The 18,086-nt window shown below is 47.9% G+C and overlaps 1 protein-coding gene across 2 annotated transcripts in view; it reads right to left on the bottom strand.

The window, feature by feature from the left end:
• The window catches only part of SKOR2 (SKI family transcriptional corepressor 2), a 24,542-nt gene extending 16,964 nt beyond the window's left edge, over window positions 1–7,578 (bottom strand). The window contains exons 1-3 of one of the 2 annotated variants that reach the window (XM_032441433.1): window positions 7,476–7,578; window positions 2,954–3,067; window positions 1–971 (exon numbers count right to left, since the gene is read on the bottom strand). The exon at window positions 1–971 is cut by the window's left edge and continues 1,102 nt beyond it. In XM_032441433.1, the coding sequence (XP_032297324.1) occupies window positions 1–938 (938 nt within the window). In that variant the 5' untranslated portion in view covers window positions 939–971; window positions 2,954–3,067; window positions 7,476–7,578. Of the gene's footprint in view, window positions 972–1,388; window positions 1,501–2,953; window positions 3,068–7,475 lie in introns of those variants that run through there. The other variant, XM_015848236.2, reaches the window with a different exon arrangement.
• Between the last annotated feature and the right edge of the window lie 10,508 nt (window positions 7,579–18,086).

Raw genomic sequence — 18,086 nt, 5'->3', positions numbered from 1 at the left:
CCTCCTGCCACTGCCACGGCCTCATGCAGTTCCTCATCCTCCTCGAAGCGTGGCCGCTTCTGCTGCAGCTCCTGGGGTGCTGCGGCCAGAAGGTGTGGGGCCAGCAAGCCACCCCCCACCACAGCTGCTGCCTTCACCGAGCCCAGTGCGTGGCACTGGGGGACAGCAGTGGTCCCAGGAGTGGTGGCAGTGGGTGTGGGTGGCAGCGCCCGCTTGCGACTTCCGCCATTGAACATGGCCTTGACATCCTCCCAGGCAAAGACCAGCTCGTCCTGGGGGCTCTTGTCGGTCAGCTTGAGGTGGCGGCGCCAGGAGTTGAAGTTGGCAGCGTCAGGCTGCGTGTATTTGGCGTCGGGAGTGCGGTGCGAGTGGAAGATGAATTTGTTGGGGGAGAAATACATACTGCAGTAGGTGCACTTGATGCACTTGGCGCGTGAGCTGTTGTAGCGGGCAGGGATGAAGCTCCCCCGGCACCCCCAGGCACACTCATGGGACACATCGAAAGCGAAGTTATCAGGCAGCTTGGGTGGACGGTTCTCCCCCAGGAAGGATTTGCAGAGCCTCTCTGCCTCCCGCTTGGTGATCATCCCGCAGCGCCGAGAGGAGATGGGCATGGCCCCGGCGCGCCGCAGGATCTCCAGCTGCACTGGTGTGCACTGCACGCAGGTGATGCCCAGGGCCACGCGTCGGTTGTGGATCTCGTTGTAACTGAAGTTTTTGAGCAGAGTGTTGGAGATCTGTGCCAGGCACAGCCTCTCCTGCCCATCGATCACCAGTGAGACGATGGGGATGCCATAGAGGATCACCTGCCCCACTTGGTTGGGTTTCATGGCGGCGTGGCCAGCACGCTGCTGTTGGTTCATGGGGTCTGGTGGGTACGTGCCGGATGGAGATGGCAGCAAAATGTCCGTGGGAGCAGGCAGGGGGCTGGTTGCCATCTCTTCAATGCCAGGGGGGCCGCTGTTCTCCAGCTGTGGGGAGAATGAGAGACGTGGAGCTGTCAGCAGGGCAGAAAGCGAGGGACACGGAGCCGTCAGTGGGGCCCCGCCAATAGAAGGGGAGGAGAAAGGGGGATGGCAGGATGAAGGGGAAGGGAAACACGTCCGCGAGCTGCCCGGCTCCCTAAATGCCCTCCTTTGAATTTGCTGGGAGGGAGCACTCAGTGCCCCGCTCTACAGCGATCTCCGGGAAGACTGATTCTGCACCGAGTGCTTCTCCGCTTCTCCCACCCCATTCTCTACTCACTGCCTCTGCATTACCGTGCACGTCCCACCCAGCATCCCCATAAATCCCCCAGCCGCCGTAAGGACCGTTCCCCACCGCACACCACGGTTGCTCCGCATCCCCATCGCCCCGATTTCCACCTCTGCGTCCGATCCCAGTTTTACCTCCGCGGGCCACCACAGGAGAGGACAAGCATCCCCGCGGCCGCCCGGCCCCTGTCCTCTCCGCGGAGCTCCGCGCACGGAAGAGGAGGAGGAGGCGGCTGCAGCGCGGAGCTACGCGCTTCCCTGGGAGCCGCCCCCCCTCCCCCGTGGGCACGGTGACGTCAGGACCCGGGGGGGCGGACAGGCCGGACCCCCCTTCGCCGCCCCCATCCCTCCCTTCGGTCCTTCCTGGACGAGAAGGGACGGGACGCCCCGTCGGGGCCCCGGGGCACCGCGCAACCCTCAGCGCCTCCTGGAGAGCCTGGAGCTGGGGCGGGAGGCTCGAGAAGAGGCATTGGAAAGGGGGCTGAACTTTTGCCTTTTTTTCCCTCATTCCTTCCTTGCCCCCTCCCCCCTTCTCTTTCCTTCCCCCTTTACTTTCTTTTTCTTTTAACCTTTCTGTTTTCTTCCCTTCTCCCTTCGTTTCTCCTTTTCCTCTCCTTCCCCCTTTTTTTTCGCTTTGTTTCTCCCTTCTCCTTACACTTTTTCCATTTCATTTTTCCTCTTTCCTTTCCTTCTCTTCTTCCCGCTCTACTCTCCTTTTTCCCCCCTTCCTTCCTTTCTTTTACTCTTTCTCTTTCTTTTTCTCCATTCTTTTCTTTTTTTCCCCTTCCTTCTTTCCTTTTCCTACCTTTCCCCCCCACACCCTTTTCTTCTCCCCCTTATTCTCCCTCTACTTTTCTTTCCTTTTCTCCCCTTCCTTTTTTCCCTCCTTTCTCTTTTCTCCTTTCCTTCCTTTCCCCCTTTCCTTTCAATTTTCCCATTTCCCTTCCTCTCCCCCCCCCCCTTTCTTTTCCCTTTTTTTTTTTTTTTCCCTCCCTTTTTTTTCCTTCCCCCCCCCCCCCTTCTTTTTCTTTTTTTTTTTTTTTTTTTCCTCCCCCACCACGATATGAGCCACTTTGCCTGTTTTATAATCCCTAAGTATAAAACCCACTTCTTTTCGCAGTCATTATTTGCAAATATTGTTATAAATTACGGGTTGGGAGAAAAGAGAAAGGGGTTGAAATAAAGTTGATTTCCAGCCCCAGAAAGCTGCAGCCATTACACACACGGGTGAGGATGCTGGTAACCCTGCTCCCTTTCAAAATTGCGATTCTCCAAACCTGCTCTCGCTCATAACGTGGAGCAAATGGCATTTCCTAATTACACGAAAAAAAGAAGAAAAAAAAATAAAAATAAAAATTCCCAGCAAATAGTCTGCAGCTCCTTATTCTTATTTTCTTTTCCAAAGCAGGTGAATAAAGTGCAGCCGAAAAAAAAAAAAGACGTGCATATTTCACGACGTTCTTCACGCTGCGGAGCAGACCAGTGGGAAAAGCCGAGGGAGCAGCTAAAATAGGATCTCAAGCGCTCTCCTGGAGTGGAAACAGGGACGAAGGGTTGTTTTCTAATACCCCTCCTTTTTTTCTTCCTTTATACAAACCCGCAACAGTCTCAGCATTCCTCTCCATCCACGCGAGCAGCACCAACCCCCAAATATCACCTAAACGTGACATTTCCCCTTCATTTCCCCTTCTTTTTCCCACCTGTCCAGACGAAAATCTCAGCGCCGATCTGTCCCAGAGACACCCACGGCGATCCCCGAACTCTCTCCGCTCCTTTTCCCACCGGGCATCAAAACGGCGAAGCTCCCCCGTTAGCTAAAACGTATAAATAAATATATTAAAAAAATAATAGCAAAAGAAAAGAAGAATCCCACCTCTCCTTATTACTTCTGTCACTTCTTATTAAACTCCACTCCCTGTCTCACAGAGGCTCCCCCTTTTCTCCCCTCCCCCCCATTTTTTCCCGAGCCTCTCCTGCGCGGAGCCCGCTGCTTTCCGTGGCCATAACCTCACACTGGTGACATTTTAATCAATGCTTCCTAACCGGGCTGACGTGAATTTTACACTTCTAAACTCTCCTCCGCCAGCTAATTGATTCCAATTGTTTCATTGCTTAAACCCGAGTCACGCATCGCTTGATCTATGACAACGTCGAGGAGAAAATCTCCCTTTTTCTCTTCGCTCGCTGTCACCGGGGGGTTGGGGAGGGGGACCGGGAGGAGCTGCCCGCTCCCTGCGGGCTCACGGTGCCCTCTTCCCCGCAGTAGCCGCCTCCGGGGAGCGGTGGGGGCCCCCGGAGGGCTTTGCCCCGACGGTTCCCGGGAGATACGGGGATAGAGAGCCTCGGCCCCTGCTCTGAGCCCCGGCAATGGAGAAGTAAAAGAAAAGGATGCCGTGGGTCTTGCGATGAGTCTTCAACGAAGCCCCTACCCCGAGCTCGGGCCTCGCAGCCTGAAATTCAGACTCGGTGCGAAGTCGTTAGTAGTCGCCAGCCTTTCGTTTCACCGTCATTAAAAGCAAAACTAAGTAAAGTTTGGTCACCTGCTCGCTGCCTCTTTGCAGTCCGTGGGAGAAGCTGAAGGGCTTCCTGAATTTATACCGTACGGAAAACAGAAATCTATGGGGACTTGTGCTGCTCGTGCACAAGTCCCCACGGACAGGGGAGTGCCGGGCAGTGCGTGGTAACCGAGAACTGCCCACAGCAGCGTGTCCGGCTCGGCGGACTTCACCTAACAGGGAATGGGCCGATCCGCTTCAGCGAGGCGACGTTACACCTTTCACTACTTTCACTCTGCTTAAGCCTGTCGGGAAACCCCTTGGGGTAGCAAGGGGTAGGGCTTGACCTCGGTTGGCAGCAGAAAGCTCCGTCCGCCCAGGAGCGGGGCGGCTCCCAAAGGTGTCCCCGGGCCGGGTGCTCCCTCCCGGGCAGCTCGGGCCGCCTCCGACCCGTTCGGCACTTCCACGTCTGGGCCGGAGCCCAGCCTGCACCCCCGGCGAGGAGCGGGGCGGGCAGCCAGGATTGAGGGGGTATCTGTGCTCATCCCCCGTGGATCTGCCGCCCCGGGCTCCTGTCCTGCTGCCGTTCATTGACTCCCGTTCATTTCGTCCTTTGCCGTTTGGAATGGTTAGATTAGAGAGGCGGGGGGTAAGCGGACAAAGTTCTCTCAGAAACCTGGAGAGGACAAACTCGAGTCCTGGCTCCTTTTCCCTTCTGTCCTATCTCGCTTCTGCCTTGGAAACGAGGCGAAAGCAGCACATCCACTTCGCTAAGAATCGCTTCGTGAAAAAAAAAAATAAAATAAAACAAGAAAAAAAGGAGCAGCAAAGAGAAGCGGCCAAGTTTAACCCACCTCTTCTCACTCTCCTGCCCTTTATTTACTTCCCTGGCGCTTAAATACGAGGAAAGCAACCCAGGAGGAAAGAGGCAACCTCGGTGCGCTTAAAAAACCACAAAGAAAACCACCCCCAGCACGGATCCATCCCCTCCTCCCACCCCTCCGCATCCCATTGAAACTCACAGCCGTGAAAGTAGCGCACAAGGTACCGTTCTTAACCCCTTTTTCCAACAAAATTTAGGTAGCAGAAGGGGTTTTTAAGATACTCCTGGCTATGTTTTTCTTCTCGCTGTTCTGTGTCCAGCGAAACCCTTCGCTAAGTATTATTTTTAATCGCTTTTTATTATACGGAGCAGAAAGCGGAGGGGGCATTTGGAATAGAGGTGGTCCCATCTGGAAAAGCCCGCAGCTCATTTAGATCGCATCACTTCGGGCTTTTGTCTCCGCTCCTGAATAACGCAGCTCGGCACAACAAAAGGGCAGAGAGCTGCGCGGAGTTTTTCCGGCGGAGAGAGAGGACGCCTCGGGAAGACTCATATAACGATGATAACGGGAAAAAACGCGAGCTCCTCCCGGCGCTTTTAATGCACGGGCAGAGTTTGGGGACGGGGTGTTTTGGGGCTGTTTTCCACCCCTCCGACTACTGAAAATCGGCGCAAAATGAAGGACGGAGGAATAAAGAGCATCTTTTGTCTCTGTTAACTTCCCTGCGCTCTCCGAGCGGTCAGAACGGAGGTGAAGGTACGTGCAGAGCTCAGCGCTTCCCCCGGGGAAGGCTCCCCCCGCCTCCGGCACCGAACTGTAATTTGCGGCTCTCATTCCCTTCCTGCGAGGAGCAGAGCGGTGCGACGCATCCCAGCCCCGAGCTCCTCCGTGCTTCAAATCCAAACAAAAAATGCACGAAATCTGCTTTTTGCTCAGCCTGGGGAAGCTGCGAATTTGGATGTGGGTGAATTAACCCTTATAGGGGTGGGGTGTGTGGGGGGGGAAGGGAGGGAAGTCCCGAACGAAAATCAGCTCAGCGACTGATTTTGCTTACAAACGCCTGAATTAAAGTGCTCTGAGCTTCTTCCGGCAGGATCGGGTTTGTATTAAGTGTTTCTCAACAAACTTCGAATCGGGGAATATCCCAAGTTGGAAGGGACTCGTAGGGGAACATCGGATCCAACTTCCTTCACCGGGTTTGGGACCGACGAATCGGAACTTCCCGGAAAACGTGACGCGATGGGGCGAAAACTCATCACGTCAGTGAATAATTCACTTTTCAGAACCCAGTAACCTTGGGTGTCTTAGACAGCAGCTCATGCAATCAGGCAATTACGACGAGCGCTGAGAGTTTCCGAGGAGATATAATGAAGCAGCTTTAATTACTATCTTGAAATTAAAAATGTAATATACAGATTTAAATTTATTTTCACCTAAATTGTGTGTAAAATTATATGGCTTTTTTTTTTTTTTTTTTTTTTTCCTTCCCAGGCTAAGAAACGAATTGCCACCGCGCTCAACACTAACAAAGTCTGAAGCACTTTCCCAACCCCTTTCCCAACGCACAGTAATAATGATACATTTATCATTACTGATGACCACCCACTGCTTTATTATTGCTTTGTTGCGACTATTACAATCAAGAGATTTCTTTATTTACTGTTAACATTCACTTAAAGCTGAATGTTAATGACTCTTCTGAATTCACCGAAGAGTTATCGGGTATGTTTTAGGAGTAGTTACGGTTCGGATTTCAGAAATGGTGTAAAAAAGATGCGGAAAGGCTGAGTGGTGCTTTGCTTTATTATTATTATTATTGTTATTTCTAACTCTTTGCTCTTCTGTTTGAGTCGGATTTCCAACAAAGAGTTGCAAAAGGCTTTGGCATAATGCACGCACTTGCCTGTAGCTAATTACGCGAGGATTTTATTACAGGAGATTCATTCATTATTGATAAATGTTTGCAGTAACTTCCTGCTATGGATGGTTGTATTTTATGAGGAACAAACAACCTGTGGGGATTGGGGTCGGTTGGCTTTTACTGCTCTCCTCGATAGTTCAGGGTCCACCTCGACTCCTTCTGCCTCTCTGCACCCAAACATAACTTCTGTTCGCTTCCATCTCCACATTCCCTTTCCCTCCTCACCAGAATTTCATGGTTATGGTCAAAAATCAGAGAGGTTATCCCACCTCGAACACACTTTCCTTAAAGCCACCCCCATATAAGCGGTGCCTGTGGGATGCTATAGACCACTGCTTTGGGGTAGCTGATGGGCAGGAGTCGTGCAACAAACACGCAGCCAAAGGTCTGGGTGGAGAGGGCATCCCCCATGTGCATGTGTTTCGTGCTCCAGCTCTCTCACCCTAAATCCTATTAATAAAATAATACAAATAATTTCCCTCTGGTGTTAAACCTCGGAGCTGACAAAGCGGAGATCCCGCTCCGCAATCGCTCACTGTCTCCTATCTCACCTCTCTCCACTCCTCTCCGCCCACTTCCCATCTGAGAGGGGACGGAAGACGAGTGCCCCCCGTGCCCACCCAAGTTTGGGGTCCGGCCGATCCTTGTGCTTCTCGCCCGCTCTCCAAACCTGACCACAGCTTCACGATTCCAAAGGAAAATAAATAACATCGAGGCAGCAAAGAAACTCAAAGGAGGACAGCGCAGCTCCAACGCACTGCTCCTTCTAACACTGTGCCCCAAACTGGTGGGGGGATGAAGTACGGAACACCCCAGACCCACACCCATCCCAAATGCCATTATCCTCCTTATCACCATCACCACCTCCACGAAGGATTCCCTCCTCCCCATCCCATTCGAGCTCACCGCCAGCCCCACATCTCACCACCAGCCCCACACCTCACCACCAGCCCCACAGCTCATCCCCAGCCCCACAGCTTACCTGTCCTCCCCAGTTCCATCAGTCCCACCCCCGGGTCGGTATCCGTGGAAGTTTCTCTCCCGCCCGTGCCGCCGAGGATGTGCCGCGGGTGGGTCGGGGCTCGGACGCCTTCTAGCAGCCACGCAGAGCCCTGCAAGCGGCGCGAGGAAGCCGCCCCTTCCCCGGCCCCCTCCCCTCTCTAGGAAAAGGGGGGGGGGGAACCGCTGTCTCCCCCGCCCCACCGCCCCCGCCCTCAGGGTAGGGCCGCCCCGACGGCTGCGGAGAATGGAGGGGGACCCCACTCTGAACCTTATAGAGGAAGAACTGGGGGTTCTATAGAGGGGGCCTGGGGACTCGGCGGGGGGAGAGGGTCAGAGGCACTGCGTTGCGGAGGTGGACTTTGCTTCCTAAAATCTCCCCCACCTCAAAAAAGTAAAATAAAATAAAATAATAAAATAATTTTTAAAATGTTCCTTCGCAGCTTTCTCTACAAAATGGGGTTCCCAAGTACTTTGTGAGGCAGCAGAAGCACCCTTCCCCGCCTAGCGCACCCCTCTGAATGATGAACGGGATCAGATAAGGCGGGACATCGCCCCCCACCCCACGCCCAAATTCTCTCCACCGCCGTCCCCACAAAATGCTTCACCCGACGGGGCGGACCGCGGCGGCTGCTTCAAAACACAAAGCCAGAGCCCTAATGAGTTCAATTACAACGTGGTAAACACAGCGCCTCTACGCTTTAATTAAGCCGGCTGTCCAATTTGAACTCATTAGTAATTCATTAAGAGAACAGCCTTGCGCTGGCTGCGAGGAGGGGAGTGCTGCTGTCTGCGCGTTTTCTGTGCGTGTACCCCGAGGTAAGAAAGAATGGGACCAAAGTATTACGGGATGGAGGATTGTCTCTCTCACCTTACAACCAAGAGGTTCCGGGCTCCTAGGGATGTGTTGGCTTCATCCCCCTGCCCTCCCCGTCGGGACGGATACCCAAAAGGGTGATGATGGGGAGGAGGAGTTTTGGGGGAAGTTCCCGAATTTACAACCCCCATTTCCCGACCCTCTTCTTCAGGTTACACATTGATGTGGAGGGACACAGCGCTCCGTCTGCAGTGGGATGTCCAAGCCCCGTGTCCCTACCGGGCTGGGCTGTCCCCGAAACTCCCTGTCAGGGCTCACCGGGAGAGGTTTGTCATCGTTGTACAGAAAACAGCGGCACTTTTGTGCCAAAAAAAAAGCGCGTTATTTTTACTTTTTTCTTTTTTTTTTTTTTTCTTCTTTTAAACATCTCTCTTTTTTTATTTCTCTCTATTTTCTTTTCCTCCTCCTCCTCCTTTTTTTTTCTTGTTTTTCTTTTTTTTTCTTTTTTTCTTTTTTTTTTTTTTTAAATGGAAAAAAGAAGAAATATTTGAACCATATCTGGGCCAAGAAACAGGGTCAAATATACACAAGCACCAAATTCAGTTCAGTGCATGAAGCCATAGGGTCTTCAGAGCCTCTCCCCCCTCCTCATGGAGCTTAAAAGTGTGGGACTCCAGGATCTCTCCACATCCCCCATCCAATGCCATGCTGCAGACCCTTAGGGCAGCGCTTTGCTCAGCTGCTCCATGGGAGATGGCACTAAAACAGTTCTGGACGGCTCTGAACATTCCATTGAATTTCCCATTGAGGTTCAGAGCACTTTTGCTACAAAATACAGCCCCCTTCTCCCCAGCCCCACCCCACTGGTGTTTGATTATTCACATTATAAGCATTGTTGCTGTTTTATTACAGCTCCATCGTGCTGGGGTTGCATTCGTCTCTTTGGACAGACTGAAATTTCATTTTCTTTCTGTTGGGTTTATTATTATTATTACTATTATTATTATAATTATTATATATGTATTTGTACATACTTGGCATGCAAACTGGGAATGTGCAAACAAGACTGAACAGAGTTGAGCCCAGTCCCCCCTCACCTTCAATGGCTTCAAAGGCTGACAAAGAAAAGTGCCCCAAACTTTTCAGAAATCTCAGATTCATGACTCTGCTGCCCCCCACCCGAATTTCCCTCGGACCTCTCAGAGGGGCTTTAGTCTCCAGACGTGAGCTGCCAATGAGCAAATCCCTCCTGAAGAAGCCTCTGGGCAGAGCTCTCAAGAAGAACCTCCTATTAAGAGCCTCCTCTGAGGAGCAGATTTGCAGCAGTTATCTCTTTAAGACAATTTCCAACACCCCCTGTCCCCTCCTCCCCCCTCCCACCAGTAGCAGCCCCTCTCTTGTAGTTTTGATTTTCTTTTGGCTCCAGGCTTTCCAAAAAGGATTGACTGGAATTAGGAGATTTGGATATTGTTCCTCTTGATGTCAAAGGATTTCATTTTATTTTACTTTTTTTCCAAAATAAATTGATAAAGGATCAGGTCTGGGAGGAAGCAAATCTGTGGGCTTCCTTCCATCTGCTGGAAGACCCTCCTGGTGTCAGTCTAAAACCCATCATGAAGCCACTGGGCTACGATCCTTTTTATTACCCTGGCGTTCATCTGGAGTAGGTACATAAAGACCATTAGGACAATTAATCTGAATTAATTTCCAAAGCCAACTAAATTAAATGGAAGGAAGACCACTTGAATAGTAAGAACAACCTTCACAGGGGTTTCACACCGTTTAATTAATCCACTTTTAAATCCCCACCTTAATCTGTGTTATTTTGCTGAGTGTCCTCACTTTACTGTCTGTAAGGTGAAGCCTTACAGGTAGCAGGAGCTCCTCTGGATTCCTTCTGATTCTCTTTGGTCATGGCACAGAAATGGTGCAGCTATAAAGGAGCTGTGCATTGTGCTGCTGCGCGAGGCTAAACTTATAAAGAAACCTTGTCCCAGATGTGTCTGGGTGTTGTTTCCTCCCTGCCTGTAGCTCGGTGTATATTATTGATGCAGTACATGTGTATGTACAGTTGTGCTGTGGTTGCCTTTTCTTTGCTCTGTTTGTTTAATCCATTAAATCTCTCCTCTGTGCACCTGAGACTCCCACTGAAGTGCTGCAGGAGCTGGAGGAGCAGTGGGATCTAGAAGTTGTGGGGTAGAGCTGCGCCTCCAAAGCTGAAACAAAGAGGATGGCAAATCCCAAATTTATGGCCACACAGGGTCTAATGTAGGAGGAATTTACAAAGGAAAATCACTTTCAAAGAGCAAAGGCCCTTCTTCAGAGGAGGGGGGTTGTGTGGTTTTATAAAGGCTGTCAATGCAGTTTTCAAGCAGATCTGAGGTAGTAGTGCTCTGTCAGTGCTCTCCTTTTCATGGTGCCTTCTCAAGACAGTGGGAATTATTTTTCCTTCTAAAATCAGTGACTGTAAGGCAGCACTCATAGAATCACAGGACGTTCCAAGTTGGAAGGGACCCATAAAGATCATTGAGTTCAACTCCTAGAGACCTCTGTATGCTTTTCTTATACAGCACTGCAACTGCCTGTTGGGATTCCTGGCTCTCCAGGTCAGCAATGATCAGATCAATCTGCTCCAGGCAAGTATTTGTTGTACAAGTCCCAGGCTGTCATGCCAGGAGTCAATGGACCAAGCAAATGGAACACTTTCATAGAATCGTTAAGGTTGCAAAAGACAACAAAGTTGGTGGTGACGGGTTGGAGTTGGACTAGATGATCCCAGTGATCATTTCCAGCCTTTATTATTCTACGATTCTGTGATCATCAAGTCCATCCACCAACCCATGGCCACCATACTCACCAAACCATGTCCCTTGAATCCCTTTCAGCCATTGACTCAAGATACAGTAGAATAATCTTCTGGTTTATCAACACGGAGTTCCCTGTTTTGGTTTAAAACAGCAGAATCACCATAATAACTCCTCAAATAACAGCTTCTGTGGGGGTAAAGTGTGGTGGTAAGATCATGCCAGAGGACACCCAGCACCCTGGAATTCGAAGTCTTCAGTTCAATGAATACTGAGTGACCCTGCAGAGAGACATTTATAACCCAACATTTTAAAGATAAGCTCTCAAATAAGAATACCCTATGAGTAATCTGTTTTGCTGCCCATCTGTCCAGTCTGGGCATTTCTGAAAATCAATCTGCTTTGAATTGATATTTCTCAGTGAAGATACCCAAGTTTGAAAAAAAATATGAGCTCTTCTTCAAGCTTCAGTTTATGTACTTGGTTGGAAAGGATGTGAGTGTGTTTATGGAGTACGATTCATCCCTCAGCATTCCAAGAGATTGTACAGAATGTAGTTGGGTTAAAATTCTCTCATTGCTCGGCTTTCCTGCTCCCTTCTTCATAGCGCAGTGGAAAATAAAAGAGAGATCAATCACAGCTAAAAGCATCATTGGAAAGCTACAGAAAATGAAAGATCCCCAGGAGCTTGGAAATCATAGAATTGCAGAATGGCTTGGACTGAAAATGACTTCAAAGGTCATCTACTTCCAAACCCCTGCCGTGGGAAGGGTTGCCAACTGTTAGGATCAAGCCCTAGATTAGGCTGCCCATGCATGGCCTTCAGCATCTCCAGAGATGGGGCATTCACAACTTCTCTGGGCAGCAGTGCCAGGGCCTCACCACCCTCCCAGTGAAAAATTTCCTACTGACATCTAATCTAAATCTCACATCTTTCAGTTTAATGCCATTCCATTCTGTCCTATTGATATCAGATTGTGTAAACAGTCACTCTCCCTCCTGTTTATCAGAATACTTTAAGTACTGAAGGGCAGCAGCGAGGTCTCCCTAGAGTCTTTTCCAGGCTCTTCTCTAAACTGAACAATCCCAGCTTCTTCATCCACTCCCCGTTAGACTTGTTCTTCATTCCTGTTCCATCAGGAATTTCAAAGGATCATTACAGCTGAGTTTGACCCTGAATTTAGTGTTTTCCATTTGTTTTTCTTTTTTTTTCCTCCTGATTGTTAATTAATAGGTATGTAATAAACACAGGCACAAACTTTGGCAGCTCTGAAACTGCAGAAACGCTAAGCCAGTACAGAATGGATTTCCTGGTGTTATTTTATAGAGCCATGGTCCAGTTCCCAGGAACAAAAAATGGTAGACAGTGCAGAGAAGATGTAGGTGGAATTCTCTCTTCCTACATTAAACGCTTGAGTTCTTCCCAGATTACACCTGACTTCCATCATTTAATACTTGTATGGCAAAAGAGGGCAGCTCTGGCATACAGATAACAGATAGATGGGACAGGTGGAAATACAGATTCACTTATAGGACAGTTTCTCATATAATCATAGAATCACAAGTTTGGAGGGGACTTACAAGATCACCGAGTCCGACTGTCTTCCTATTACCGGTGCTACCATAAGCACTAAACCACATATTGTAGCTGTTCACCTAGACACCTCTTGAACACCACCAGGGATGGTGACTCCACCACCTCCCTGGGCAGCCATTCCAGTGCCTGACCACTCTGAGAGAAATGGTTTTTCCTTATGTCTAATCTAAACCTCCTCTGGTACAACTTGTGGCCGTTTCCTTGGGTCCTGTTTGCTGCCTGGGAGAATTGTTTCTCATTGAAAGCGTTTAGAAATAGCATTAAAAAAAAGGATGTATGAGCTCAATGGTTTAATGTCATTTCATTTTTTTTCAAGTTTAGGAAGTGTTAGAGCATCCACTTGGCTTATTTATATGTGCTGCAGTCAAAGACCTGAAAGGCCATTAGCAGCTCTACCTGTCTTTAACGCTGGATATAAACACCCCTATACCCAGAGGGCAGTAGAAAGAGCCTCACTTCTGTAAGGTCTGCAGCCAATTATTACTTTTTTTCCATCATGATTATCTTGGCTCCAGAAAGTTTTAATATCATTCAAAATTCAATCCACTTTTATTGACATTTCTAGTTTTGCCAGTTCAACTGGAGCAGACAGCACGAATTTCAGCCAATCAATATTCATTTAAAGCTGGACACCCCTATGTAAGCAGACTCTCCTTGGCAATGAGCGAGGAGGAGGAACAATCAATCCACACTTGTATTTAAAAGTGGCGACTGTACTTTCCCTAAACCCCCACGTAGGACAAAATGGAATGGTTGAATAAGGCAAGGCGTGATTTCTGTTATGTTATCATTTATAATTAATAATTCACTTAATAACACAGCAGGAGCCTAATCCAAAACCCATTGATGTCAGCAGATTACATTCCAGTGAGAAGACAAAGCCCAGATTTTGTGCTGTGTTTAAGAACTGACCCCCTTTTTTGAGATGCAGGACCTTCAAGGATCCTTTCTACTACTTCTCATCTCAGAACAAGGCGGTGTAATTGCAGTACAGTGTCTGACAAGTAATAGAGGGTGAGCCAAGAGTGGTCTCCATATAAGAGGACTCAGTGCCATACACTGAAATTCTGAGCTTGGAATCATGGAATCATAGAATCATTAAGGCTGGAAAAGACCCCCAACACCCCCAAGTCCAATCCTCACCTACCCCACTGTACCCACTGACTATGTTCCCAAATGCCACACCTCCATGGCTCTTGAACACCTCCAGGGATGGGCACTGATTGAACAGAGCTCCAATTGGATAAACCCATGCCTTCAAACAGGTATATACACCCTGTATCCATGACTTGCATTTATGCTGCTGTACTTCTACATCTTGTATGAATTATTGATAGCCATTGTGCAGTGTCTGCAGCCCCATTGTAGGCTCTGGCTGCGTGCTACGCAAAGAGGCTGATGTGGTAAAAGATAAGGAGATCCAGGAAATGCCAAGCTGTTGAGTTTATTTAAAACTTTCCCCAGCCTTTTCCTGGCTGCTGTTAACATCTTGAAGGCAGCTTCTGAGAAGTCCCGTGGCAACCAGACCCCCAGGACCAGGACAGCTGGACCTCCTAGCAAATATTATTGTTGTTATTACCATTTTACCTCCCTAATTAACCAGCTGGGCACTCGCCAGCTCTTTATATCCATGTTATAAGGGTTGTTTCCATGGGGTTTAGGCAGACAGTCTTACTTTAAGATCCCTATTGATCAGCTGCCATTCTCACGTGGTGAAAGCACTCCTCTAGGGGAACTCTCTCGTGTTTTAAGTGCACGCAGTTACTCTCACGACTGGCTTGTAAACAGGTTTTAATGGGGCTATTAGTGTAAAAGGACAGGAAACTTTCAAAAACAGCCTTTGAAATATTCATGAAGATGTTTAATCTGGTGCTTAATCACCACTGTTTGCATACGGTGAAGGGGGGCAGCAGTGCTTCACTGCTGGCTATCAACAGGGAGTTGATAAAGGCTCACTTCAGGACTGGGCCACTGCAGTTCCTACGCCCACATCCTCCACCTGAACTGGACGGACCCCACTCTTTGCAATGCATCCTTCATTCATTTTCTCTTTCCAGCCAAACTCTGTTCAGACTTCCAGATGGTGAATACTCTCCGAATTGATGCAAAAGGCCCCATATTTAACCAGTGTAACCCTTGCTAGGGTCTCATGTCTCATTTAGTGACATGGCTTAGTGGGCATGGTGAGAATGGATTAATGGTTAGATTTGATGAACTTGGAGGTGTTTTCCAACATCAATTAACCTATGATTCTCCTTCATTGGTGCTATTGGCTGTATCTCTTCAGTCTGCCCTCCCAAGATTCCCAAGACTTGTGTGAAGGAAGAGTAAGCTAAACAGAATATCAGACCAGCTTATCTGTGGGTAAATTTTATCATCAGTTTCTCTGGTGTTCTTTTTTTTTTTTTTTTTTTTTGTAATCCATGCTCTATTTTCATCTAAAAAGTAAATGCAAAAAGGTTAGCGTTACCCCAGTGGGAGAGACTTCATGCAATTTTAACAATGTGCATTATTTAATCCAATAGGCATTAAGATGCCTTGAGCTGTTAGCACCTGTTGTGGAAATCCATAACACACAGGCTTAAAAAACCAACAACCCTGGGAGACCCATCAAGGTTCATGCAGAGCTGTCGTCGTCTCTCGTGTCAATGAGTGCTTAAGGACCCTGAAATCTGCGGCTCAGCTCACTTACTGAGCATGTGCTTTCTCTTCAGCTAAAAGAAAAACAGAAAAGAAGAATAAAAAAATCCTTAGGATAATTTCATTGAAAAAAAAACAAAAAGAAGAAAATAAGAGAATAATGAATCTGAAATGCCAGTGAACAGCATTTCTTACGCAAACCTCTCATGCATTTTTCATACATTTCCCCACCCAGACACCTAAATGCACCAGTTTACAGTCTGCTCTACTGCCTTGTAAAACTCAACAGAAAACTTCAGCCAACATCTATTTATTTATTTTTTTTGTTCTGCTTTGGCAACAAGATTCCCAATTGGAAATTGTAGGGGAAGGTGAAAATTCCATGGAAGTTGTGGAAAAAGTCCTTCATGTCATCTTACTTTGGCAAAGCACATGTGAGGAGAAGGGAGGAGAGGAGAGGGAGAGAGGAGGAGAGGAGAGGAGAGGCAAGAGAGAGGGAGAGGAGAGGGAGAGGAGAGGAGAGGAGAGGAGAGGTGAGGAGAGGAGACGCGATGAGGAGAGGAGAAGGGAGATCCACCATGAATCTAAATTTTCCATTGGAAAATCTTCAAATCAAGACCCAAAGATTTTCTCCTCTGTTAGGTGCTGTAGACCAACACTATTTCTTTGGCTTCTGTGATCGTTCCTAACTGGTAATCATTGGGCTGAGATTAAATCTTGGTTGACCAACCTTGTTTTCTCCATTCCATGTAATATGGGGTAAACCCATGGCCTTCTGCCTGTATTCTCTCTCATTAAATGAGGTCAGCAGCTCACCATTTAGGCTGCAATACTCTTGGTATTTTTGCTGAGGGAAAAAGCCCAGGTGAGAAAACATCTCCAAGACTACAGTGGCAAAGGGTACAATCAGATGTATATAACCAAAGAATAGATCAGTTCTGGAATGACCACCAAACAGACTTTTATTTATAACTCTAAATGTCAGCCTGAAAGACCCCGTTCTTTCAGGAGTTGTGTATTAGCGCTCCAGCTGAGGAATGTGCATTAACAACTCATAGGCTCTTGCACTGAGCATTAAGTCTCATCTTTGAAGTCAGATTAATGGAGATTAGTGGTACCACTTAAGAGTTTAAACATCACACTGACCCACATTGGTTGTGCAGCCCAATGGAGAATGTCGCACACACAGGGCTCTTAATGTACAGAAAGTGATTTCACTAATTGTTTCAGAGAAGAAAGCTTGCTTTACTTTCTGCTCTAATCCTGAGGTTCCCCCCAAGCTCTGCCAAACACATCTGATTATCCATATGCATAAATATCCATTTAATAATCAAAGATCTTTTTTTTTTTTTTTTAGCCCCTTCTTGTCCCGTCTGCTTGCCTTCCACCAAGAGAAAGTGGAGTGATTTCCTTCATGTCTGTGATGTGTCAGATGGCTGCTCCACTTCCCACGGGGAGTGATATTGGACTTGAGGAAAACACAACAAAATGCATAGGCAAAGCACTGCTGCACTGTATTCAAACAAATGGTTTTAATTATTTTAAATGAGATGTCTTGGCGCAAGCCAAGAAATTGAAAACAGTGGAAGCAAAAATACTCTTGTTTAAGACTGCAGAAATTGAATTGGTCCTAATAATTCAAGTTTATTTTTGTGCAATAATTAAAGGAAACCTCTTGTGTTTCTCTGGCTGCGTGACCAGATCCAATTTGGAAACACACTGAGCTTTCCAAGAAATCTTTCACTCGGTTGGATTTGGTTGTAAGACAATAAAAATTATGAAAGAATAAAAGAAAAGCACTTTCCCTGTGTTGCTTTTAGCAGTTCCTGTGGGAATGTCTTCTGATGTCAGCTGGTTTTGAATGGAGTGCGAAGAACAAACTCCTATTTCCTTATTCTTGGTCAGCCCTTGGCTGGTCTATGGGCTTTCTCTTCCACAGGGCTCTATGCTGAAGCACCTGGGATCAAGGCTCAGTTCATGCCTGTGTTCCAATAAAGTTGTTGGCTTAATGGATGCAACCAGCTTCTCCATCCAGCCAATGGAACGGAGATGTCTGTGCAGGAGATTGAGTGCATGAGTTAGGCAGATAGATTCCACCTTGGTTGGCTTTCACAAACACTCTCCCTACTGAGCGGAAGAGGAATTTATGTACTTATTTTACTAGGACTCCTCTTGCCTCAGTAATGAAGATGGAGGTATTGGAGGTAGGCAGACTAAATCAGTGCTGTGACATCTCTTCTGCCTCCACCGAAGTGCAGTAAGCGTCAAGGTGCCGTAGTTCACTTTCTCCTCGTGGTGACTCATCAGGTGAGTGCTCTACTTGAAATTAAATTAACTGAAGCCTGGGAGGCAAATTCCCACCTCTCTCAAGAACACTTTTAATAGCTTATGTCCATCTCTCCAGCAAGACATTTGCTTCCAACACTGTCTCGGCCATGAGGATGCAACCTATGAGCTATTGCCCCCTCCTGCAGTACCCAGGCTTCTCCCTTGGAGTTCCTCATCCAAACCCTGACCCACCCTGACCCCTCTTAGCTGCTGAGTTCTGACAAGATCACAGCCCGAGGTGATATGGCTGAATTTCCATGTGCTTAACAAATTGCCTCTTCACTCAATTACATTTTATTTAATCATCTGTAATCATATAAATTATGCCTGATGGTAGTAAATGTTCATGTCAGCTCCTAATTACAGATTGATTAATTGGCTGTGGTGATTTGTATTACTTATATAAGA

The sequence above is a fragment of the Coturnix japonica genome, chromosome Z (assembly GCF_001577835.2).
Source record: "Coturnix japonica isolate 7356 chromosome Z, Coturnix japonica 2.1, whole genome shotgun sequence".
Classification (NCBI taxonomy): Eukaryota; Metazoa; Chordata; class Aves; order Galliformes; family Phasianidae; genus Coturnix; species Coturnix japonica.
Note: the sequence above shows the minus strand (reverse complement) of the source record. Positions and strands in the feature narration are given on the sequence as shown.